We start from the raw sequence: 25,632 nt of genomic DNA on the forward strand, positions 1-25,632 counted from the left end.
TATGGGAACTTGGTTTATACTGTATAGTAATTAAACAAACATGAATAATTATATGATTATTTCCTGCTGTTTTAGAAATACCGTGGCTCCTCTGTGACGGAAGAATTCTTGTATGATCAAACATCCAGGTAATATAAATGCAAGCATATGTGTTTTTTTGCTGTGGCAATGAACTGTAGGAAATGTCAATGCTCTTGCAGGAGACATGGCTTGTAAAGTTTGTTGAATTCAAAGATGTATGTAAGATTGTGGCTGTCAGATATAATCATATAAATAAGTTGTGTTTTTTTTCCACAGCACTTTTCAGTATACTCTAGAAGCTACGAAATCTCTGCGGCAAAAACAAGGCGAGGGACCAATGACTTACTTGAACAAAGGCCAGTTTTATGCCGTAACCCTAAGCGAAACTGGAGCCAATAAGTGTTTCAGGCACCCTATCTCAAAAGTCCGGGTAAGACGTTTTATGGTTGATTAACATTTATATTATTTTTAGTGTTCACAATTTTTCCAACGTTATCCCACATTGATAAGTGAACATATATTAGGCAGAAGACATTTACATATGTATCTGTAATAAAAAAATAAAAAAACCTGAAAACACTACATTCTGACCATTAAGCCTTATATGGTCAAAGCAATATATGCGCCAAATATTCCCCCTCCAAATTTTTGAATTCAGGTACACTAAGCCAAGTCCATAAAGACATGGTTTGATGAGTTAGGTATGGAGGAACTGGAGTGGCCTATGCAGAGTCTTGACTTCAGTCTACTGAACATCTTTTGGGATGAAATGGAAAGCTGATTGTGAACCGGGTCATTTGTCCAACATCATTCCCTAACCTCACAAATGCTACTTTGAGTAAACGGGTATATTATCCCACATACACATTGCAAAGTCTTGTGGAATGCCTTCCCAGACAAATAGAGGCTGTTATAGAGTGCTAATGTCTTCCAGAAGAATCAATTTCTATATTTTTTCCTCCCGAGATCAGTTGGGAGGGGGGTTGCTCCCAAGGAACGGTGTCAGCTCTGCCCAGTTGACTTTTGTTAAAGTACAGGATCTCTCCCACTCTCCTAATCTCCACAATATACAGGCATACCTCACTTTTAAGTACACAATGGGGTTTATTTACTAAAGCTGGAAAGTGCAAAATCAGGCTTACTTCTGCATAGAAACCAATGAGCTTCCAGGTTTTATTAACAAAGCTTAATTGAACAAGCCGAGGTTAGAAGCTTATTGGTTTCTAAGCAGAAGTGAGCTTGATTTTGCACTTTCCAGCTTTAGTAAATAAACCCCATTGTGTACTTAAAAGTGGGGTATGCCTGTACAGAAATATTGCTCTGTAGTCCAAGATAAGCATTTGGGGGGGGGGGGGGGCGTAATTAAACCTTAAAATAACACTGGAAGTGTGCACAGGACACAGCTTTAAATGTCTGACGTGGTCAACATTTTTTTTTGCAATTATCCAGCAGCTATAAGAATTGCGTCCAATGGTACATTTCATTTAACAGACCAAAACAGAGCAAATAAGAGAAGTTCATTGTTAGGGTTTATATATACTTTTAGCAACCAGATCTTCAGAGCACCATCGTATATCTATGGCCAGCATGTGGGATATGAATAACCTCAGAAGATAATGTTGGGGCATCAACAGGAGAAGCAAAGTTAATTACCTGGGTTAAGTTTACAGTCATCCCATCCCCCGCTGTGTGAGCAGAAATAGGCCTATCCCCATCTTACAAATTGTGTAAAGATCATACAATATGCAATAAACGGCATACGTGTCTGCCACATGTCCGAAAGATCTTTAGACGGTCTGTTAATTTCATATAAAGCAACAGATGACAATTGTGTGTGGAAAAACAAAGGATCTGTAAAGGACAGCATGGAAAGGAAGGAGAGCACATAAAGATAATGACAATCAGAATAAAGTTAAATAATCACCTATACTGAATTATGAAAGAAATGTTTTGAGGTTGTTGCTCGAATTTCTCTGGGTACTGGTAGTGGAAAGTTTGCAGTTAAAATTCTCTTTGTAATTTCCGCTGTTACAATGGCAGCTACAGATGTTTAAGTTACCCCTCGAGGCGACTTCTTTAGATGAGCTGAATGGACAATGTGTGACAGCCATATATTTCACAGGTGATAGTGTTTCCATTGTCAGATGAAATTATGGGTAGCAGAATAGTAGGAAAACCATACTGAGTGGCTTCCTAAACTGTAAATCTGGCTTTCAAGATGGGTGCCTGTAGGCACAGGTTGGCTGTGAAGTAACTGAATAGGTCAATGTCTTTGAACACTGGCATGAACATGGGAAAATGTATTATAGTATCTCAAGCATCAGAAATGCCCTAGTGTGAAAAAATCTGTACATTTTTTTTTTGTAAATCTATTTATATATGTTTTGAATAGATATAAAAGAAAAAAAAAAGACTATAAACTCCAATGACCTAACTCGTGTGGGGGGGAGGGGGGGGGAGGGTGGAGGGGTCATTGGTAATATTACACATAGGGAAACGAAAAAAAAACCCCTAACGTGATGGCTTAGGAACCAGTCCACAAAACCGAAAAAAGAGAAAAGCTACAGAGCATCTTCCCTTATGAATACGTACAAATGGGCAAAATAGCCATGAAGAGATACGCAACTTCCAGGGGTTAGCGAAAAGTTCAATAGCCGGAATCATCTGCTGTGGGGGGTTCCTTCATCCACCTTGACCAGATGATACAAAACGTATTCTTTCTGCCCCTGTTTGTAGGTATCTCAATGGAGAGGCAGGTTAGCATTAATGAGACATTCCTAAAATGCAAGAGGTAGATTTCTTCCAATGCATGGCAATGGACTTTCGAGCAAGGGACAGACCCAGAAAAGTTCTTTCTGCTACAGTGGGGGTCATGTCAGCCCAGAAGGCACACCCTTGGCTCTAGTGGGTGGTGAGCCTGAGCTACATCATTAATTATGCCCACTACTCCGGGCCAAAACCAGGAGATAGATGGGCAGGTCCAGAAAAGATGAAAAAAATCTCCATCTGCATGAGCACATCTCCAGCATACAGAAGGCAAAGCAGGATTGAGCCTATAAATCTGTACAATTTAAATAATAATTGATGTTCATACAGCTTCAAACAAATAGCTAAAAATCCCCATAAAGCTCTAGACACACAATTTAAATAAATATACATTTTTTTGCTTTACCTGCCAAAGGATTTGTATTTTAGTACTACAGTCAGTCTTGTGATTTATAAAGCCTGGTAATGGCTCTGTGCACGACGTGAGGATCCTGAGAACCCTCTCCCTGCAGCTGAGAGGAATGATCGGCCTGATGAGAAGGTGTAGGTAGCTTCCCTCCCCGCCCCCCCTGCTCATCACTCACTGAGCTGTCTTGTGGAGTAAGCCAGAGGAAGTTTGTACCTGCGTCTGACTGCAACAAGCTGTAGTGAGCGTCCCTTTTTGTCCCAACTTCAACAACAACTAAAAGATAAGTACCGTATTTTTTTTTTTTTTTTTTTTTTTTGGCTTTTTTTCTATTGCAATTGTCTTGAAGTGAAAAGGCAAAGGAAAAGTAATAGAGCAAAAGAAAGGGAAAGGGAAAGAACATATTGAAATAAAACGAAATAAAATGGAATAAAAAGCGAAAGTAAATGAAGGCGAAAGAGCTGAAAAAGTAGAATCAAGTGAGCAAAGAAAAACAATAAAAACAGGGGGGGGAACAGGGGAGAAGGAGAAGGTGAATGAGAGACAAGCCAACGGAAGAGTTGTCTCCCAGCCCCCACCTGCTTGCTGCTGCTGCTGCTGCAGTAGCTCCCTTTCTTGTGATCCTTTTTTTTTTTTTTTGGTCTTTTTTTGTTTTTGTTTTTTGCAAATGGTATTAACTATAGGCTCGATAGTATAAACTATAGAATAAGAAGAAATTTCATAGTAACAAAATGTGGAACATATAAGCTCATACTGGAACTATACTGCTGAATATATAAATCATCTTGCTGAATACTTGAATTAGATTGCATTATACCGCTAAAACATTTGAATTATTTTTATGAGCACCTGGGCCCTCATGCACATGGGCTGTTGGGAGAACGTTGTGAAAACGCTAGTGTCTTTGCAGTGACTTTTTTTTTTTTTTTTTTTTTTTTTTTTCAGCGTTTTTGCAATAGCGTCTTTGAGCGTTTTTGGAGCGTTTTTTTTTTTTTGTTTTTGTTTTTTCCTCCTCTTTTGGCTCTTCTATTGCAATTGTCTTGAAGTGAACAAGCAGGGGAAAAGGCGAAAGAGCTGAAAAAGTAGAATCAAGTGAGCTAAGAAAAACAATAAAAACAGGGGGGGGAACAGGGGAGAAGAGAAGGAGAAGGTGAAAGAAAGACAAGCCAACGGAAGAGTTGTCTCCCAGCCCCCACCTGCCTGCTGCTGCTGCTGCTGCTGCTGCAGTATCTCCCTTTCTTGTGAATTTTTTTTTTTTTTGCAAAGGGTACTAATTATAGGCTTGATAGTACAAACTATAGAATAAGAAGAAATTCCATAGTAACAAAATGTGGAACATATAAGCTTATACTGGAACTATACTGCTGAATATATAAACCATCTTGCTGAATACTTGAATTAGATTGCATTATATCGCTAAAACATTTGAATTATTTTGCTGAGCACCTGGGCCCCCATGCACACGGGCTGCTGGAAAAGCGCTGTGAAGACGCCGGTGTCTTTGCAGTGACTTTTTTTTTTTTTTTAACTTTTTCCAGCTTTTTTCAGCATTTTTGCAATAGCGTTTTTGAGCGTTTTTGAGCTTTTTTTTTTTTTTTTTTTTTTTTTTTTTTCCAGCTTAAGAACGCTTAAACAATTGAACAGCACTAAGGAATGCTTAATGTACTTAAGGTAGTAACATAACTTCTGGAAAACGGGGACCACTCATATCTCATTAATTTATTTCTATTATTGGATTGTGGGGAGGATGCCGGGTATGAGAACGGAATAAAAGAAATATTAGTAAAAATAAGTCAATTTAAAAAGGCTGGGAGATTTTTTCATCATTAAGAGATCCCAATCAAGGGGTATTCTGGAAGGCAGCTTTGAAGATCTTATAAATCCAGCCATAGAAACAAACATGAAGGGGAAAACAACAAGAAGTGCGGGAGCAATACCGAAATCACCTAGGACCAGCCTAGGCCCAAGTCCAGGCCCTATGAACAGGTATATACAGCAAGGAATCGGAGAAGGAGAGAAACAAGTGGGTTCAAAGGGCAGACAAATAGATACAAAAGAGAAGGACAACAAGGATAAAAAAGGCCAGTATAAAGTACAAACAGAAACCAGCCACCTCTCAGAACCCAGAATGGAGCCAGAAATGGGAGAGGAAGACAGAGGAAAGGAGGAAGGACAACAAGGGCCACAGTTGCCAACAAAACAGGATATGGAAAAAATGTTTGCGGCACTAGAGAATTCCCTAAAAGCAGGGATGTCAACACTCCATAAAGATATGGGATATATGTTAAACAGAGTGGAAGAAGTAGAGATCAAAGTAGACCTACATCAAAAAAAACATAAAGAAACTAGAAGATGAAATAAAGAAATTAAAACGGGAACAACAGGAACAATCACATAAAATAGAAGAGCAAGAAAATAGAGATAAAAAGAAAAACTTGAGAATACGTGGGTTACCGGAAACAGAACAAGCAGAAAATCTAATAGAAAAAATGAACAATCTCTTCAACCAAATCTTGGGAAAGGAAACAATTAACACAATAGGAATAGAAAGTGTCTTTTGAGTAAAAAAACCTCAAAGGTTTGCAAGGGAAACACCTAGAGATGTAATCGTACGCTTTGAAAAATGGGAAGAAAAAAAACAGATCTGGATAAACCTAAAGAGGAAAACACAAATAGAGTTTGCGGGAGGTAAATTACAAATATTTCAAGACTTATCTCAAGAAACGTTGAAAAGACGACGGATACTAAAGCCATTATTAGAAATCCTCCGGGAGCAAGAAATTCAATACAACTGGGGTTTTCCAGCATGTCTAATAGCAAGGAAAAACGAAATAAGTGCGAGGCTAAGACATGTGGAGGAGATTCCGGACTTTTGCAACAAACTAGAAATCCCCTCCCCAGAACTGGAAAAATACGCAAATAGTCAGGAGCGAATAACGGCAAGAGATGACCTACAGTGGCAAGTAAATTCAAGGATCAGACATCAAGATGTGGACTCTCGAGGAAATTAATATCTGAGAAAATACCACACAACGGTGCAAGGGGCCTTAGAGTGGAAAGGGGGGGGGGGGGCTGGGGTTGATGGGATGGGAAAAAAAAGGAAAGTGAAAGGATTGGTAAAACACAACAAAAACGCAGGGAGAGGGAGACAGGGACTCACGGAGTGGACAGGGGGTCGCCCTATTAGTGCTTAGGCAGGGGGGTAATAGGGTGTCTTACAGAGCTCCGCCTCACAATAAACAGAGCAGAGGGGGCAGAGCGTGCCCCACAAAACAAAGTAAAATGCTCTCAGCTCTAGAGAATATGGGGGTAAAAAACCCATATCAGAAAAAAGGGAGGGGGAGGGTGGGAGGAGGGAGGGGAGGGAGGGTGGGGAGGGAGAGGTCTGAGTCACATGAGTGGTTACATAGGCACACCTATTCTGAGACAAGAGATGAGGAGACCCCGTGCGTCCGCTGGGTGTCCCCTCCATCCGGTCTCCTAGGGGGACCGCGTGGGGGGGAGGGCCGGAGGACGGGCGGGGAAGAAAAGGCACAAGAATGGAAAACGTAAACAGCATAAAAATAATCTCTTACAATGTCCGAGGACTAAATTCCCCAGGGAAGAGAAACATCATCCTCCGAGAACTAGAAAAAAGTAAAGCAGAAATAATTTTCCTACAGGAGACGCATATAACCCAAAACTCAAGTGCCAAAATTTATTCAAGAAACATACCAACATGGTATCAAGGAGACTCGCCAATAAGAAGGGCCAAAGGAGTAGCCATCGGTATAGGGAAAAATGTACGTTTTCTAATAGATCAAAGGAAAATAGACCCGGAGGGTCGATATCTTTTTATTACAGGAACTATACATGGGGTAAAATATACATTGGCCAATGTCTACTGTCCTAATAAGAACCCTAAAAAATATTTGATAGATATAATTAAAATACTAATGGAATTCAAGCAAGGAAAATTAATACTAGCTGGAGACTTCAACTTCAGCATGGATAATAAAATGGACAGTACCTCAAGAGTAAGGGACAAAGAGGTAAATCAACTAAAGAAATTAAAAAGAACATTATATGAACAGCAACTAATAGACCCTTGGAGAATTCAGCACCCCAGCACAAAGGACTACACATTCTACTCAACAGTACACAAAATTTACTCCAGATTGGATTACATCATGGTCGAACATAGAAACTTGGAAGAAATAGAAGAAACAAAAATAGGCATAATAACCGCCTCAGATCACAGCCCAGTAATCTTGAGAATGAAAATAAAAGGAGAAGTCCTTGAAAGGGGTCCATGGAGAATCAACGAAACTTTATTAGAAGACAGTGAGACCGAAATAAGCATCATAGAAGAAATTAAAAGATATTTTGAAGAAAACGATACACCAGAAGTATCGAAAGCAACAATATGGGAGGCGCATAAATCTGTTATTAGGGGCAAGTTAATAGCTATAGGGGCAAGAAAAAAACAGGAAAGGAAAACAAACATGCAACAAATAATTAAAGAAATTTATGAATTGGAACGAAAACACAAAAATCAAGTAAACAACAAAATCTTCGGCCTACTATCTCAAAAGAGAGAGCAATTAAAAGACTGGATGGAACAAGAAGAAAGGAAGGACTACAACAGAGTAGTACAAGAAAAATATAAATGGGGTAATAAACCAGGAAAATACCTAGCAAATCTGGTAAAAAAAAAGAAGTCTTTGAATTACATTGAGAAGATCAAAAATGAAAAAGGAGAAGTGGTAAATAAAACCACAGATATAGCGATAACATTTCAAAAATACTTCAGCTCCCTTTATGCAATAAAAGGACAGGAAAGTTGGAAAGAAGCGAATACAAGAACAAAGAAGATACAAGAATATTTAAAAAAAGCAAACTTACCAAAACTAAAAATAGACCAACTAGAAGAATTGGAAAAAAATATTACGCATGAAGAGGTAAAACTGGCATTAAAGGAAACTCCCGTAGGAAAAAGCCCAGGACCAGACGGGTTTACGGTCAAATACTATAAAAAATTTGAAGAACAGCTGACTCCAAAACTATTAGAATATATGAATTCCTTAGGGGAAGATGAAGAAATAAGAAGTGAATCGTTATTAGCTCATATTACAATACTACCAAAAGAAGGGAAAGACAAAGTTAACTGCTCAAGCTACAGGCCAATAGCCCTATTGAACGCTGATACGAAGCTGTACTCCAAGATCCTGGCCACTAGGATAAAAAAACTAATCCCACTGTGGATCAACCCGGACCAAACTGGTTTTGTCCCGGGGAGAGAGGGGCGGGACAACAGCCTAAAATCATTATTGATGTTGCACAAGAAGGTGCAGAATGAGACCCCAGTTCTATTCCTGTCATTGGATGCAGAAAAAGCATTTGACAGGGTAGACTGGGGTTTCATGATGGATACATTGCGGCACTTGGGTATTGGGACAAAAATGATGAAGTGGATAACAAATTTGTATAATGGCCCGACAGCAGTCGTAAAAGTAAACGGTAGACTCTCTCCAAAAATTAAGATGCAGAATGGAACACGGCAAGGCTGTCCACTGTCTCCACTATTATATGTATTGGCCTTAGAACCACTATTAGCAACACTCCGCAATAACAAAGAGGTAGAAGGAGCGAAACTAGGAGGAAAAGAGCATAAGATCGCTGCCTACGCGGACGACATCTTGATGTACGTATCCAACCCAAGAGTGTCACTCCCAAACATACTGAAAGAAATTAAAAAATACGGAGAACTGTCAAACTTCAAAATTAATCCAATAAAAACGGAAATATTAAACATAGGTCTAGAGGAAAAGGAAGTTCAGTTTTTACAAAAAGAATTCCCATTCACTTGGGTAAAAGAACTCAATTACCTTGGAATTAAAATAACTCCTAGAGTCGAAAAAATTTATCAGGCAAACTTTATTCCACTGATCAATGAGGTCAAAGAAGAAATGAAAAAGTTAAGAATACAGCCACTTTCATGGATTGGAAGAATAAATATGTTTAAGATGACGATATTACCTAAAATAAATTACAGATTACAGATGTTACCAGTAAAAATCCCGCAGAGTTTTTTTAAAATAATTAAAACAATCATGCTAAAATACATATGGCTTAATAAAAAAACAAGAATTAAATACACGCTGATCACAAGGAAAAAGGAGCATGGGGGTCTTGCCGTCCCAGATATAAGTAGGTACTATAAAGCCATAGTTTTAACACGAATGTTAGAGTGGACAAATGAGAAAAATGAAAAAAAATGGGTGGAAATGGAAAACACAATAAGTGGAGCCACACTACATAAGAATATTTGGATTCCACGGAAATATAGAATATTGGACACCGACACGCACGAAATAACAAAAAATGTATTTAAAATTTGGGACACCATTCACTTAAAGAATGAATGGAAATATAATTCACCACTATTAGCACTCACAGGATCGAATCTCTTCACCCCTGGGAGGGAAATATTTGAAATCCAAGGAATAGGTAACCCACGACTGAAAGATATCACTAGAAATGGCAAAATAAGAACACGAGTAGAAATAGAGGAAAGGAATGGATGGAAGATGAATGAATGGAATTATATTCAAATAAGGCACCTAGTAAGCACAATACCACACCCACTGAGAGATGAAACAAAATTAACTGCACTGGAAAAGCTATGTAGCAATGAAACACCATTAAAAAACGGAACATCAAAAATTTATAGTATACTGACAGATTTGGAAGCACAAGAAAGACCAGAATATATAAATCAATGGGAAAAAGAAATGAATTTAAAAATAGATAACCAAAAAGTGGAAAAAATGATAGAAATGGGATATAATAAGGCTTGGGACATGAAGACCATAGAAATGAATTATAAACTAGTATCAAGATGGTATATGACCCCAGTAAGAATACACAGATTCCATCAAGATAGAACCTCCTTGTGTTGGAGAAAATGTGGCCAAATAGCAACGATCATACACATATGGTGGGAATGCCCAATAATAATGGAGTACTGGAAGGAAGTGTTAAACAACATAAAGGAAATAACTGGAGAAGAAATAGAACAAAATATTTGGACATGCCTCTTCCATATCTACAATAAACCTAAGAAACAATATAGAAAATCAATAATACCTAACCTCCTGAATGCGGCCAAGGCCTTAATTCCCAAGAATTGGCTAAAAAGTGGAAAACCAGACATTAGAAACTGGCTAAAGGAAATAGATTATCACTACAAAATGGAAGGAGGAGAGAAAGGGGATAATAGTAGATGGGAAAGTTGGAAAAACTACAAAGTCTCGGATATTTATTTAGATAGGATAAAAGAAAGAACAGGTGCAGAGCCAAGTGGATAAATAAATAACATAAAGGAACGGACCAGACACAGGGGAGGGGGAGGGGGGGTGGGGGGAAATAAGAGGAACTGAGAGAGAATAAGATAATAATAGGGTTTATAATTATAGAAGGCGGTTTGTCGCCGGTTTTTAAAAATATTTAAGAATATCCTAGAAGGGAAAAATAATAAAGATGTGACGGAAACAATCCACAATGATGTGAAAAAGGAGAAGAGATAAAGTTTGACACATAAAGTTGAAATAATGTCTCTCGGAAAATTTTCGCTGAAGTGGAAATAGAAAAAAAAAAAAAAAAAAAAAATATAAATCCATCACTCAGTGACCACTAAGACTTGCCCCAAAGTAGACAAAGATCATTCCTTAACCTCCCTGGTGGTATGATTATTTCAGATTTTTGATGCTGAAAGCGGTACAATTATTTTGCATGGAAATTTGGCGTTTTATATTGTAGGCCTGTAATTCTTAGGAACAACTCACTTAACCATTTGACATTCGCGCTATGGCCGAATGACGCGGACCCCTGTGCACGTGCCCTGGGCGCTGTGATCACCGAGTAACTGAGACTCGGGTGATCACCGATCCGAGTAAGGGTCCGGTCATGATGTAAACAAAAGATCGTTAATCGGGGGGTTTTTTTCGGTAATCGTGAATAGAAAAAAAAGCCGACCACCGGCTCAGATGCGAGGGACATTGGTCCTGAAGTGGAAGAGGCACATCTGCCTCATCTGTGCCACCTAACAGTGCCCACAGTGCCACCTATCAGTGCCCACAAGTGCCACCTATCAGTGCCCACACTGCCACCTATCAATGCCCACAAGTGCCACTTATCAATGCACACAAGTGCCACCTATCAATGCCCACCAGTAGTGCCAATCAGTGCCACCTAGCAGTGTTGCCTATCAATGTAACTGATCAGTGCCCATTATTGCCACCCATCAGTGCCCATCACTGCCGCCTATCAGTGCCCATCAGTGCCGCCTCATCAGCGTACATCAGTGAAGGAGAAAAATTACCTGTTTTAAATTTTTATAACAAAATATAAAAAATTTTTTTTTTTCTTTTTTAATTCAGTCTTTTTTTCAATTTTTTAACAAAAAATAAAAACCGCAGAGGTGATCAAATACCACCAAAAGAAAGCTCTATTTGTGGGGAAAAAATGATAAAAATTTCATTTGGGTACAGCGTTGTATGACCGCGCAATTGTCATTCAAAGTGCGTCAGCGCTGAAAGCTGAAAATTGGTCTGGATAGGAGGGGGGTTTAAGTGCCCAGTAAGCAAGTGGTTAAATCTGTCCAAACAAGAGTCTAGTAGACATCCCGGGTATGATAAAGTTTGAAAAACGAAATCATAAATTATAATATAATAAATAACTATAAATAATTATAACAAATGATAATATAATAATAATAAAAATTATTCAATAATGCAATCAAATCAAAAACACTGAAATTTGCTCAGTTGCAGAATTGTCGCTGTCATTACTTTTCAGTGTTTGATGACGGATCTTCCCACAAATCACTATCGCTCAATTCTGCAAGTGATTCTTCTTCATTATCGCTGTTTTCTAGCTGGTCTAAAACCACTTTTGTTGTAAAGGGACAGTTTTAGTTGCTATGGACAATCTCCAGTTTCCAGGCAGAAAGAACAGTGTTTATAATATAAAACTGCATGCAGGGCACTGGACAGACCACTAGGGACAAAAGGGATGTGAAATAAATTGATACAGTAATGTAATCTGTAAGATTATAGTGTACTGTATATGTATTGTGTGTTTTACTTTTTGAATTTGGCGCCGTTCTCCGTCCCCGTGCGTCGCAACGCTTGCAGGGAATGGAGCTCGGCTCCGTGATAGATTGAGCGGAGGATGGCTCGCTCACACTGCGGGGAAACATCGCAGGATCCAGGGGACAAGGTAAGTAACATGTACCTGGATCCTGCAATGCGATCCCGAGTGCGGCACAGGGTTGCCACTTTTGGTACTGAAAATCCACCCCAAGCCACACTCGGGAATACTGCCAAGGGGGTTAATATCCATGCTACTTCAGTGAACACACTGTAGCTCATATATCAGTATCCTCACCACTAGTGATATCTGCACTCCGGTGCACACCGTTTACCCCCAGTTTCCATGCCACCAAGGAGATCTTCGTTCCAGCTCACACCCCAGCATTCATGGCAGCGTGGCAGGGATGTGCGGTGAGGTCAGTGGCTGGTGAGGCACTGGCTAGTATCCGAGCCAGATACACACAGGTTACACACGCCACGATTATTAGTGGTTGATGCTTTAATAATGAAAAAATATAAAAAAATGTTTGTTTCATATATAATTCCACTGTCACTTAAATTTTTAATTTTTTTTTATGTTTTTCGTATTTTAGTCAACCAAAATCTCCAGTAAGTTTTAGTCGACTAAAATCTAATGGGTTTAGTCAAATTGTAATGCATTTAAACATTTAAGCATTTCTTTAGCATTACCAAACTCATTACTCGTTATTATTTATGATTTTATGGTTTGAACATGCACTACAGACACATATATAACGTTTTTATAAATAAAACCAAGTTTTATTGAAAACTAAAATATTGCTTTTTGACAAACAAAAATGCAACTTTAAAATATATTTAAAAACAAAAAACCTTTAAGCTTTATTTGCTTTAATGCACATTATACCTGAATATATTACCAACAATAAATATTAAGAAAAAAAAATAAATAGGAAAAGCCTCCTTCTTATTTTTTGTTTTCTTTCAGCAGCTTAGTAGATACCCCCTATTTATTCTTATGTGGTAGTGCAGTGTTACTTTTGACAACAAATTTCAATTTAGTCTTAGTTATACTCTTTTGACTAAAATGTCGTTTTAGTTTTAGTCATATTTTAGTCATCTGAATTGTTTTAGTTTTAGTCATATTTTAGTCGACTAAAATAGTGTTCATTTAGTCGACAAAAATATTTTCATCAACGAAATTGACACGATGTTTGATAGCCAGATTATGCAGCATGGCCCACCATGATAAGATTTGTGACTTTGAATGGATAGTGTAACATTATTTTTCCTTGTCAATCATAGGCAATGGAACCTTGTTGTTAGGAGACCGAAGCACCACTTTATTTTGGTCTTCTGACTTGCCCAGCTATAGCATTTTTCTGCAAGTGTTGTGGTCTTGCAAACTGGTGTCATCTGCCATACATATATAAAATACTCTGCTTACACACATAATATTTTAAGAGGTTAATATGCAAATATGAGAATAGATTAGAAGTTGTGAAAATACACAGCGTATATTCCAATGTATTAACAAAATCAGGAGTCACGTTGGGTCTAAAATGGACATAGTAGGCTTTTACCTTCCTCCCAAAAGAAAGAAACCCTATCTTAGCAAAAAATGTAGGTATGGACAACACTGACTGGGGGTTGAACTTTTTTCTTTGCTCCTCTCTCTAACATGGCTCACGAACATTGGAGGGGCATCAAGAACACGTTATCCAAGAGTACAGTACGGTACAGCATGGGAACATGTGGTGGATGCACATGAAATGGACATGGATTGTATACTTTGGGTTAGTTTTGATGCAAAAATGTAAAAAGAGAAGAACAAGGGCAAAAACAACCCCAGTCTGTGGGAGGGTGAGCCCAGACATCTCTATGTAAAGGTTGTTTCCCCATCAACCCTTGTAGCAGCAATGTGTATCTGTGTAGCAGTATCTGAATACTGGCTGCTTCCCTTGAAGCAAAAGCAACCAATGTGGACTGCTTTGTCATTGGTTTGGGTATGTCTTGGGCCATGATGTTCAAGGAGTGACTGGAAAAAGAAATTTAGGATTGACTGCTTACATTAGTGAGTTTCAAGAGAGTTCTACTTTTGAAAGACATAGTATGGTCATGCAACAAGCCAGTCCAATGGCATTACTTCTTGGTGGAATTTGGTGGAAAATCCAGAGTTGACACTGAGAATATGAATACATACATCACACACAACTTGAACATTTCCTAAAAGGAAATTCTTGTGCTTTCTTTACATCTCCTCCTGTTGATGTGGAGCAATTGGTACAAACATGCAATCAATGGCACCCAGTGAATGGGGCATCTGGGTTATGCAATAAAAGCCTGTTTGGTAGCCAGTGATTCACCATCAGATGGGGGAAACAGGTTGGGGAGATTAGGGTTGATTTACTAAAGGCAAATAGGCTGTTCACTTTGCAAGGGAAGTTGCCCCAGAGCTTAGTGAATGAAGTGAAGCTCGGCTGACTTCCATTGTGCAATATTTTTTTTTTAAATTATCCTTGTACGTGATTGGGTATTCTTTGCTATGTCAAAACTTCACCAACTTCACTAGGCTTGGGGAAAATTCTGCCTTCAACACCTGCTCAAGTATGTGGGGAGAAACTGGGTTGGCTTATCTGGAAAGCTTGTGCTATTGCTGGCTGGAAGGAGTCCTTGCTTACAACATTTTGGCCTAGCAGTCCTCTATTTTTGTTTGTAGCCCCAAATTCTTCCTTAGAACATGGAACCACTCTTGCACAGCAGGCCAAGAAAGATAATGCTTAACCACCCTGGAATTTTGGAGAAAATCAAACTGAAAATCCCAAGCTCAAAACTAGCCTCAGAGAAGACAGCAGCTCAGATTCAGTTGACATTGCCGGCTGCTGCCAAAAGTGGTAATGATGTAGTTGCATCAATAGGAAAAAGGGAAAAAAAACTACAGCGGGTCACCTGCCTACAGCATGCCAAATGGCCGAAATTCACCAGTTCACCAGCCATAGATCACTTTTATGACAAAATTCACCAGTCCAAACCAGATTAATAGTTTATATTTTAAGCTAGGCAAAAATCTGTTGCTTGTTGAACACGTTTCCATTGAATGTACGTTTTCTTAGTGATAAATAAGTTTAATACAGAAAAGTACATTTCCTGTTGAAAAACAGATGTCGGCAAATCTTGTTTGATGCAATTTTAACTGGTGAATTTCTGTTTTATGCAAAATTTCGATTAGCAAATCTTGTTGGAAAATGGATAAAAATAGAGTCAAGGTTGAAAATGTAATCTTGGTAAAAAAATGTTTGACTCTTGGGCGAAAGTTGGGTAAAAACAATAATAATTAGACCCCCTAGTGTCTAATAAATTACACTGAATGCTTCATGCCAGCATTACATTCAGCACTTTTTACCTCTCCATTAGGCCCCATTTACACCTGAACATTTTGTAGCTCAAAACTCCACGACACTTGAGGAGAGAAATTCAATGCACCTCTATGGAATCTTTTCAAATCTCCACTCCAAGTCGCCTAAAGCTCAAAAAGTTTTGGAGCTACTTTTGTAGCTTGACTCTGGCTGATTGGTGCATTTTTTAAGCATTTTTCCCTATAGAAATGCATTAAAACGCACAATAATAATAAACAAATACAATAATAAAACAAATACATATACAAATATAATAATAATAATAATAAATTCCATAAAATAAATTAACCCTTAACCCTAACCCTGGTGTTTGTTTAATATTTATAATTTGTTATTCATTTTTATTCATTTTGTTAGGGTTAGGAGTTAGGGTTAACCTCAACCCTAAACCTGGTATTTATGTATTTATTATTTCTTTATTTATTTATTTTGTTAGGGTTAACCCCTAACCCTAACAAACAACCAAAAAATAATACTATTACTAATAAAAAATAATAATAAATAAACAGCAGGAAGAAGAAGATGCAGTGGATGAAAAAGCTGAAAAACATAGCAACAAATTATGAAACAGATGATATTTCTCTCTACTGGCTAAAAAAAATGGCAAAGCTCAAAAATGCCTTAAAAACGCTGTACAAAAATGTACGACAAAACGCCCCCCCCCCCCCCCAAAAAAAATGCACAAAAACATGATGCTCAAGTGTGAATGCAACCTTACATGCTGAGCCTCTCTCCGCTGTATTTGAGGCTGAAAAATTACAAACTAGCTACTTAAGATGCCCAGCAAGGAAAGGGTTAAAGCAACAAGAACATATTATGAGGAGTTTATCATGCATAAAATGAAATCCAAAGACTCTTTTCAGGAAGCTGAAAAATAGTTAGAATGTTATCTCATCTACAGGAACAGAACAATAGAAATAATGTCCTGTCATCTACACTCGCCAGCCTGTAAACTGAGGATTGATAATATCACTTTTTTTAAAACCTATTCTTTTTTTTAATAATAAAAATCTTATTAAGACAAAAAAAAATACAGAATACAAAAATTCACAGGTCTACATGGTGCACTTGTCAGGTTCATACAGCAGGAACAAATCTAACATAGTCAATCTGTGATCAAACAAGGCAGGTAGGGTGTGTAACATTCCAGAGAAAACACAAGGGTCCTCCGCCCGCACCCCACGCCATCCTCAGCATTTAAAACCCATTCTGGTACATGCTTCTGATATTTGAGTTCTGCCATTAATTGTTTCCATCGGTTTTATCTCTGCAGAGCGTGATCATGGTTGTGTTCAGTGAAGACAAGAACCGTGATGAACAACTGAAATACTGGAAGTACTGGCACTCGCGGCAACACACTGCAAAGCAACGCGTCCTAGATATTGGTAATTCTCATCAATAACTGTATTTTGTTTTTAGTTTACTGCTTTTTTTTTCTTTGTATATACTTTACTTAAGTAAAGAATTCAGGTTTGACAATAAAATACATATATGACTGCAGTGTACACGATATCAGTAAATGGAATACATATCTAAATAATGAACAATATACAGGGCCTTGAAAAACTATTTCTACATTTTGTCATGTTACAACCAAAAATGTAAATGTATTCTATTGGGATTTTTTGTGACAGACCAACACAAAGTGGCACAAAATTGTGAAGAGGAAGGAAAATGATAAATGGTTTTCAAAATTTTTACAAATAAATATCTGAAAAGTGTGGCGTGTATATGTATTCAGCCCCATTTACCCCTAACTAACATCCTGTGGAACCAATTACCTTCAAAATTCACCTAATTAGTAAATAGAGTCCACCTGTGTGTAATTTAATCTCAGTATAAATACAGCTGTTCTGTGAAGCCCTCAGAGGTTTGTTAGAGAACATTAGTGAACAAACAGCATTATGAAAGCCAAGGAACACACCTGACAGGTCAGGGATAAAGTTGTGGAAAAGTTCAAGGAGGAAGTAAACACTGGTGGGTTTTTCTTCTTTAAAGGCATAAGGCATAAAGCATAATGTGCTAGTATGCATCGCATACTAGCAAATTATGTGACACTTGCCTGCAAACGAAGCACGCTTCCTCCCTCCTGCAGGCTGCATCCATCTTCGCCAGTCTTCCTTCCAGGGCTCTGGACTCCGGCTCTGTGACTGGCCGGGGCCACGTGACATCACTCCAGCGAATGCGCGCGGGATCCGCCGGTCACGGCACACTCCTCTGAAGAAACGTCACGAGCTGCTGTTCCTTCAAACCACATGCGCCAATGACATCATTGGCGAAGTAAACAGTAAATATCTCCTGGACGGTGCACGTTTAGCAGATATTTACAGTACCAATAAGTAAGCCTTATTCTATTCTTACCTATAGGTACAACTTCCCCATGGAGGTTTACAACCTGTCTAAAGCAGGGTTAGGTTATAAAAAAAAGTGGCCATGTCCACCATATACAGTGCCTTGAAAAAGTATTCATACCTCTTGAAATTTTCCACATTTTGTCATGTTACAACCAAAAACGTAAATGTATTTTATTGGGATTTTATGTGATAGACCAACACAAAGTGGCACATAATTGTGAAGTGGAAGGAAAATGATAAATGGTTTTCAAATTTATTTTTTTTTACAAATAAATATGTGAAAAGTGTGGCGTGCATTTGTATTCAGCCCCCTTTACTCTGATACCCCTAACTAAAATCTAGTAGAACCAATTGCCTTCAGGAGTCACCTAATTAGTAAATAGAGTGCCCCTGTGTGTAATGTAATCTCAGTATAAATACAGCTGTTCTTTGAAGCCCTCAGAGGTTTGTTAGAGAACCTTAGTGAACAAACAGTATCATGAAGGCCAAGGAACACACCAGACAGGTCAGGGATAATGTTGTGGAGAAGTTTAATGTATGGTTAGGTTATAAAAAAATATCCCAAGCTTTGAACATCTCACTGAGAACTGTTCAATCCATCATCCGAAAATGGAAAGAGTATGGCACAACTGCAAACCTACCAAGACATGGCTGTCCACCTAAACTGACAGGCCGGGCAAGGAGAGCATTAATCAGAGAAGCAGCCAAGAGGCCCATGGTAACTCTGGAGGAGCTGCAGAGATCCACAGCTCAGGTGGGAGAGTCTGACCACAGGACAACTATTAGTTGTGCACTCCACAAATCTGACCTTTATGGAAGAGTGACAAGAAAGTCATTGTTGAAAGAAAGCCACAAGAAGTCCTGTTTGCAGTTTGCGAGAAGCCATGTCTGGGACACAGCAAACATGTGGAAGAAGGTGCTCTGGTCAGATGAGACCAAAATTAAACTTTTTGGCTTAAAAGCAAAACGTTGTGTATGACAGAAAACTAACTGCACATCACCCTGATCACCCCATCCCCACTGTGAAACATGGTGGTGGCAGCATCATGTTGTGGGGATGCTTTTCTTCAGCACAGACAGGTAAGCTGGTCAGAGTTGATGGGAAGTTGGATGGAGCCAAATACAGGACAATCTTATGCCGTGTACACACGGGCGGACTTTTGAGCATCAAACGTCCGATGGACTTTCGACAGAGTTACGACGGGCTTGTGAACGGCCGGACTTGCCCACACACGAATGGACTAAAGTCTGTTCGAAAGTCCTAAAGTCCGTTCGAAAGTCCAGTCGTTTGAATGTGATGACGTACGACCGGACTAGAATAAGGAAGTTCATAGCCAGTAGCCAATAGCTGCCCTTGCATACTTTGTCTGTCGGACTAGCATACAGACAAACTGATTTTTCAATCGGACTTGAGTAGATTTGAAACATGTTCTAAATCTAAAGTCCATCTGATTTTCGACAGAAAAAGTCCGCTGGAGGTCCGATGAAGCCCACACACGATTGGATTGTCCGACGGATTCGTTCCGTTGGACCAGTCTGGTCGAAAAGTCCACCCGTGTGTACACGGCATTAGAAGAAAACCTGTTAGATTCTGCAAAAGACTTGAGACTGGGGCAGAGGTTCACCTTCCAGCAGGACAACGACCCTAAACATACAGCCAGAACTACAACTATTATGCCCCGTACACACGATCGGACATTTATCGGACAGTCCGACAACAGAATCCATGGATTTTTTCCGACGGATGTTGGCTCAAACTTGTGTTGCATACACACGGTCACACAAAGTTATCGGAAAATCCGATTGTTCTGAACGCGGTGACATAAAACACGTACGTCGGGACTATAAACAGGGCAGTAGCCAATAGCTTTCATCTCTTAATTTATTCTGAGCATGCGTGGCACTTTGTGCGTCGGATTTGTGTACACATGATCGGAATTTCCGACAACGGATTTTGTTGTCGGAAAATTTTATAGCCTGCTCTCAAACTTTGTGTGTCGGAAATTCCGATGGAAAATGTGTGATGGAGCCCACACACGGTCGGAATTTCCAACAACAAGGTCCTATCACACATTTTCTGTCGGAAAATCCGTGTACGGGGCATTAGTCGTGGAAGAAAGCCATTGTTGAAAGAAAGCCTTCGCCTTCCAGTAGGACAACAACACTAAACATACAGCCAGAGCTACAATGGAATGGTTTAGATCAAAGCACATTCATGTGTTAGAATGGCCCAGTCAAAGTCCAGACCTAAATCCAACTGAGAATCTGTGGCAAAACAGACACTTTCCATCCAATCTGACAGAGCTTGAGCTATTTTGCAAAGAATGGGCAAAAATGTCACTCTCTGGATGTGCAAAGCTGGTAGAGACATCCCCAAAAAGACTTGCAGCTGTAATTGCGGTGAAAGGTGGTTCTACAAAGTATTGATTTTGGGGGGCTGAGTACAAATGCACACCACACTTTTTCAGATATTTATTTGTAAAGAATTTTGAAAACCATTTATCATTTTCCTTCCACTTCACAATTATGCGCCAATTTGTGTTGGTCTATCACATAAAAATACATTTATGTTTTTGGTTGTAACATGACAAAATGTGGAAAATGTCAAGGGGTATGAATACTTTTTCAAGGCACTGTATATAATGTATAATGTAAAGGGTTAGGCAGCATAGGCACAGAGGAAGGGATTGGGGGGTGGAGTATGTGTCTGGCTCGCTCATGCTGAATTATGGTCAGTTTGGTAAAAGCATCACTAGGCGTATGTTCTGTCCCCTCCCCAACTCATAGTACGAATTGATAAATTGGCCTAAGCATACCGACTATGCACCAATCCCATACAGACCAGGCGGTTGGCTTAGTACACTTGAAAAGAATAAAAAGATGGATCATAAATCAGCGTTCTTTACTTAGACTGGTTCAGTTTGGTTTGTGTCATAAATCCTCCTACATACATAAGACTTGTGTGTTGGGGGTCAGAGCTGTGTTATGTGTTGAACCGCACCTTTATGTGATGTTTGGCTGCCGTTCCCAGTTCTCTATTGTCACCCCACCATCCAATCAAGTGCATGCTAATTGCAAATCTGTCACATGATCTCCAAAGTGTAAACGCTTCTCTGGTGTCAGGGTTATAGAACAACAAATAGCACAATATACAATATAATTCATCGTCAGAGGCACTACTAAAGGACCACTTTTACAGGTTTATTTATTGGTTTAGTGCTGTGACTATGTAGATTGTGCAACTAGGAATCGCCTTTTAATGTGGTTGTAAAAAGACATGAAATCTGAACAACACACATATTTCATATTTTTACTTCTCTTCAAAGCACTAAGTGTCATTTCTGTCTGCTGTCTTGTTCCTCTGCTGCAGAGGCGTAACTAGAACCTTCAGGGCCTTGGTGCAGGAAACCATGAAGGGCCCCCCTGACCCCCAGCTGGGGCCCTTCCCTCCCATCATGGGACCCTTAATTAGGGTCCTGCCTTGGGCCCCCTTCCTGCTGTCTTGGGGTCCCCCCACAGTGGCGGAACACCAGGGCCCAGTAGCAAGTGCGACCTGTGCGACACTGGTAGTTCCGACACTGGTGTCAGCAGTTTTTTATTTTTGTTATTTTATTTTTTAAATAACTCTTTTACCATTTTTTTTATTTTACAATTACATGTTTAACTATTTTTAAACAGTTTTTTTTTTTGGGGGGGGGGGGCTTTGGTGAATTATCAGGGGTCTAAACAGACCTCTAATGTTTTACCTTTTGAGATAGAAAGATGATTGAGGACACCTCAATTTCCATCTCTGCAGCCACAGCTGCACAGAATGAATGGACAAGAATAGCTCTGTACAGAGCTTCCTGTTGATTCATAAACTGAAGCATATTAAACACAGTTTACTATGCATCAGCTATGAAAGGGAAAAAAAATGACATCAAGACAATTATGGGGGCCAGTAAATGACACATTTACCGGTTCATTCTCCACTCTCCACCCTGACACTATCCCCAGTGGAAGCCAGTGGGATGGGGAAACCCGGCAGCACTGCGGGGGGGGGGGGGTTGGGGGGACAGGGGACCACACAGGGGCCGGGACAGCAGGACAGGGATAGGGAGGTGCTGGGGCATCGGCATGTTGAGCAACCAATGTCCTCCATTTCCTTCCTGCAGCCGCTGAATGTCTGCAGGAGGGAGAGGAGGAGAAGCTGGTATTCAGCGGATGCATGGAGAGATCAGTTCCTCTAAATGCCACTGCCTCTACTATCCAGGTGTACGGGGGGAGGGGGCACATGGACCCCCTGGAGCTTGGTTCGGGTTGCAACCCATGTACATACGACTCTGCTCTTCTGCCTTTATGAGTCACTTCTGACAAGTTTTCCTGACACCAAGAGAAAAAAAAGGTGAAAGGGGAGGAGCTCCAGCACACAGCCTGTGATTGACAGACTCAACTGTGTTCCTGTGTGCTGTGTGGAGGTGGCTGTCCCTTCCCTCCAGTCAGCTCTCAGAGATCTTCTGCAGTATATAACTGCAGCTCCCCTGCTTTACGAGTCTGTGAAAAATCCTTTTCATCTCTGAGTTTTAACAAGGATGTACAGGACAAATGGCTGCGGATAAACAGGTACAACTTATGTAGAAGGATTTGTTTAACCACTTGTTGACCGCGCTATAGCCAAATGATGGCTACAGCGCGGTCGTCTAATTCTGGGACGTCGTCATATGACAATGCCGTGCCTCTGAACACAGAGGAGAGGAGAGCTGATAACCGGCTTCTCTAAAAGGGAAATCTACACTGATAATCAGGGCACTGATTATCAGTGTCCTGATTATCAGTGCAGTCCCACAAGTGCTGCCAATCTCTGCCCACTAGTGCTGCCAATCAGTGCCTACCAGTGCTGCCAATCAGTGCCTCCTCATCAGTGTCACCTATCAGTGCTCCCTTCCAGTGCCCATCAGTGCCACCTATTAGTGCCCATCAGTGCCGCCTATCAGTTGCACCTAGCAGTGCCAATCAGTGCCCATCAGTGCTGCCTCTTCAGTGCCCATCAGTGTCCATCAGTGTAGGCCATTAGTGCCCATCGGTGCAGCCTTATCAGCACACATCAGTGAAAGAGAAAGATTACTTGTTAGCAAAATTTTATAACAAACTATGAAAACATTTTTATTTTATTTTTTTCGTTTATTTAGCAAAAGATAAAAAAACAAATAGTGATTAAATACCACCAAAAGAAAGCTCTATTTATGTGAAAAAATTTATAAAAATGTTGTTTGGGTACAGTGTTGTATGACCGCGCAATTGTAATTCAAAGTGTGACAGCGCTGAAAGCTGAAAATTGGCCTGGGCAGGAAGGGGGTAAAAAGTGCCCAGTAGGCAAGTGGTTAATCTCTGTGTATCACCTGAGGCCAGTCACTTCATTGGGTATAGGTAAGGGTTTACAACCACTTTAACTAATCTGACCGCAGAATAATGAAATCTAGTTGGCTGAAATTAGTTACTCTGCTTTACACACTTTCTTTCGTTCTTTGCAGCACCCTATTTTATTAGGCCTATTAAAAAACTCAAATAATGTGTTTAGCTCTAAACTGTTACCTTATAGTATATAGTAACCCAAAAACAAGATTTAATATATTGCAGCTTACAGTTCCCTAGATGTGGTGGCTGCATTTGTTTTCTTTTTTCAGTTTATTTTCTCTTTAGTATCACCTGGTAATCCCGCTAGTAACACCTTTCTGTCTTAGGGTGAGAACACCCTGTATTGTTACTATGAAGGAGCAGCATGGTTACCTTAGGATCGGAAGCTTCCATAACATAGAGGGGGTGTTATGCTCACAAGAGTTCTAGCAGGATCAACATGTATTTTTTGTACTTATCAAACAGATATAACAAAGTGGTTGCAATGATATAATTAACAGACTAAAAGAAAAGTTCTATAATATAGTTCTATAATATAACACAATAACGTTTTAAAACCAGCAATGACAATCAGAAAAGCTTTGGTTCTGTGGCCACACCAAAGTGTAATACCATCTTGAGCAACTAATACACGGATGGTATTAATGTTCTAGTCCTTTGGTTTGACCACAGAACCAAAGCTTTCCTGATTGTCATTGTTGGTTTTAAAACTTTATTGTGTTATATTATAGAACTTTTCTTTTAGTCTGTTAATTATATCATAACATATAACACAATATGACTGCAGCTTTAAAGAAAAAAACCCAAAAGTTAAATGAAGGAAATCTAAAGCCGCGTACACATGAGCGGAATGTTCGACAGAAAAATTCAAACGGAAGCTTTTCATCGTCTATTCGATCGTGTGTGTGCCTCATCTGATTTTTTTTTTTTGAAAATTCTGACGGACCTAGAAATAGAACATGCTCTAAATATTTCCGACGGAAACAATTCCTATTGGGAAAACCGCTTGTCTGTATGCTGTTCCGATGGACCAAAAAACGACGCATGCTCTGAAGCAAGTACGAGACGGAAGCTATTGGCTACTGGCTATTGAACTTCCTTTTTCTAGTCCCGTCGTACGTGCTGTACGTCACCGCGTTCTGGACTTTGGTCGGACTTTGGGTTGACCGTGTGTAGGCAAGACCGCTTGAATGGAATTCCGTCGGAGTTCCGTCGGAGAAACCTTCGGAGTTTATTCCGACAACTAAACCGGTCGTGTGTACACGGCATTACAGACTTCTCTATGTACACAAACATTGTGGATGGATGAATCTCCTCTGTTGGGCTAGACTGATCATCGGGCTGTCAAAACACCCAAATAGCGACTGCAGTTGATTGGCTGCTGGCACTGTTTTGCCCTGTACACACGATCGGACTTTCCCACAACAAAACCGTGGAGTTTTGTTCGAAGAATGTTGGCTCCAACTTGTCTTGCATACACACGGTCACACAAATGTTGGCCAACAATTACGAAAGTGGGAACGTGGTGATATACAAGACATACGACAAGCCGAGAAAAAGGAAGTTCAATAGCCAGTGCAGCTCCTTCTGCTTGATTCCGAGCATGCGTGAACTTTTGTGCGTCAGACTTGTGTACACACAATCGGAAATTCCGACAACAAAGTTTTGTTGGCGGGAAATTTGAGAACCTGCTATCCAACAGTTGTTGGTGGAAAGTCCAACAACAAATGTTCGATGGAACATACACATGGTCGGACTTTCAGCCAACAATCTCACATGCAACATTTGTTATCGGAAAATCTGATCGTGTGTACGGGGCATTTGGCTGACAATTTTGGGCCCAACTTTTTTCACAAAAGTCTATTGAGCATTCAACTTCTGTCAAGCCAGTAGGGCCACCCATTCTTCAAATTTTGGCCAATTCTATCTATCTACCAAATGAAGTTGGTTTCCTAAGCCAGACATAGACAGAGCATTTCGATTCCTCCATCGTCGGTGTTGATGGGGGAATCCTTTCTGTGCTCTCCTGGTGGGGGTGCGGGGGAAGCTGTCCCCGCCAGGAGAACACAGTGATTGTTGCTAGTGAGATTCAAACCATTTATGGCCAGCTTTAGGCAAAAAGGAAGATAGTACCTATAATATATGTATGTAAATATAAAATA

The 25,632-nt window shown here is 39.8% G+C and overlaps 1 protein-coding gene across 3 annotated transcripts in view; it reads left to right on the top strand.

Moving 5' to 3' along the window:
- GRHL2 (grainyhead like transcription factor 2) overlaps positions 1 to 25,632 on the top strand; it is a 137,249-nt gene that overhangs the window by 59,082 nt on the left and 52,535 nt on the right. For all 3 annotated transcript variants that reach the window (XM_073632058.1, XM_073632056.1, XM_073632057.1), the window contains exons 5-7: positions 76 to 128; positions 298 to 451; positions 16,996 to 17,107. In XM_073632058.1, the coding sequence (XP_073488159.1) occupies positions 76 to 128; positions 298 to 451; positions 16,996 to 17,107 (319 nt within the window). The remainder of the gene's footprint in view (positions 1 to 75; positions 129 to 297; positions 452 to 16,995; positions 17,108 to 25,632) is intronic.

The sequence above is a fragment of the Aquarana catesbeiana genome, linkage group LG05 (assembly GCF_042186555.1).
Source record: "Aquarana catesbeiana isolate 2022-GZ linkage group LG05, ASM4218655v1, whole genome shotgun sequence".
Taxonomy (NCBI): Eukaryota; Metazoa; Chordata; class Amphibia; order Anura; family Ranidae; genus Aquarana; species Aquarana catesbeiana.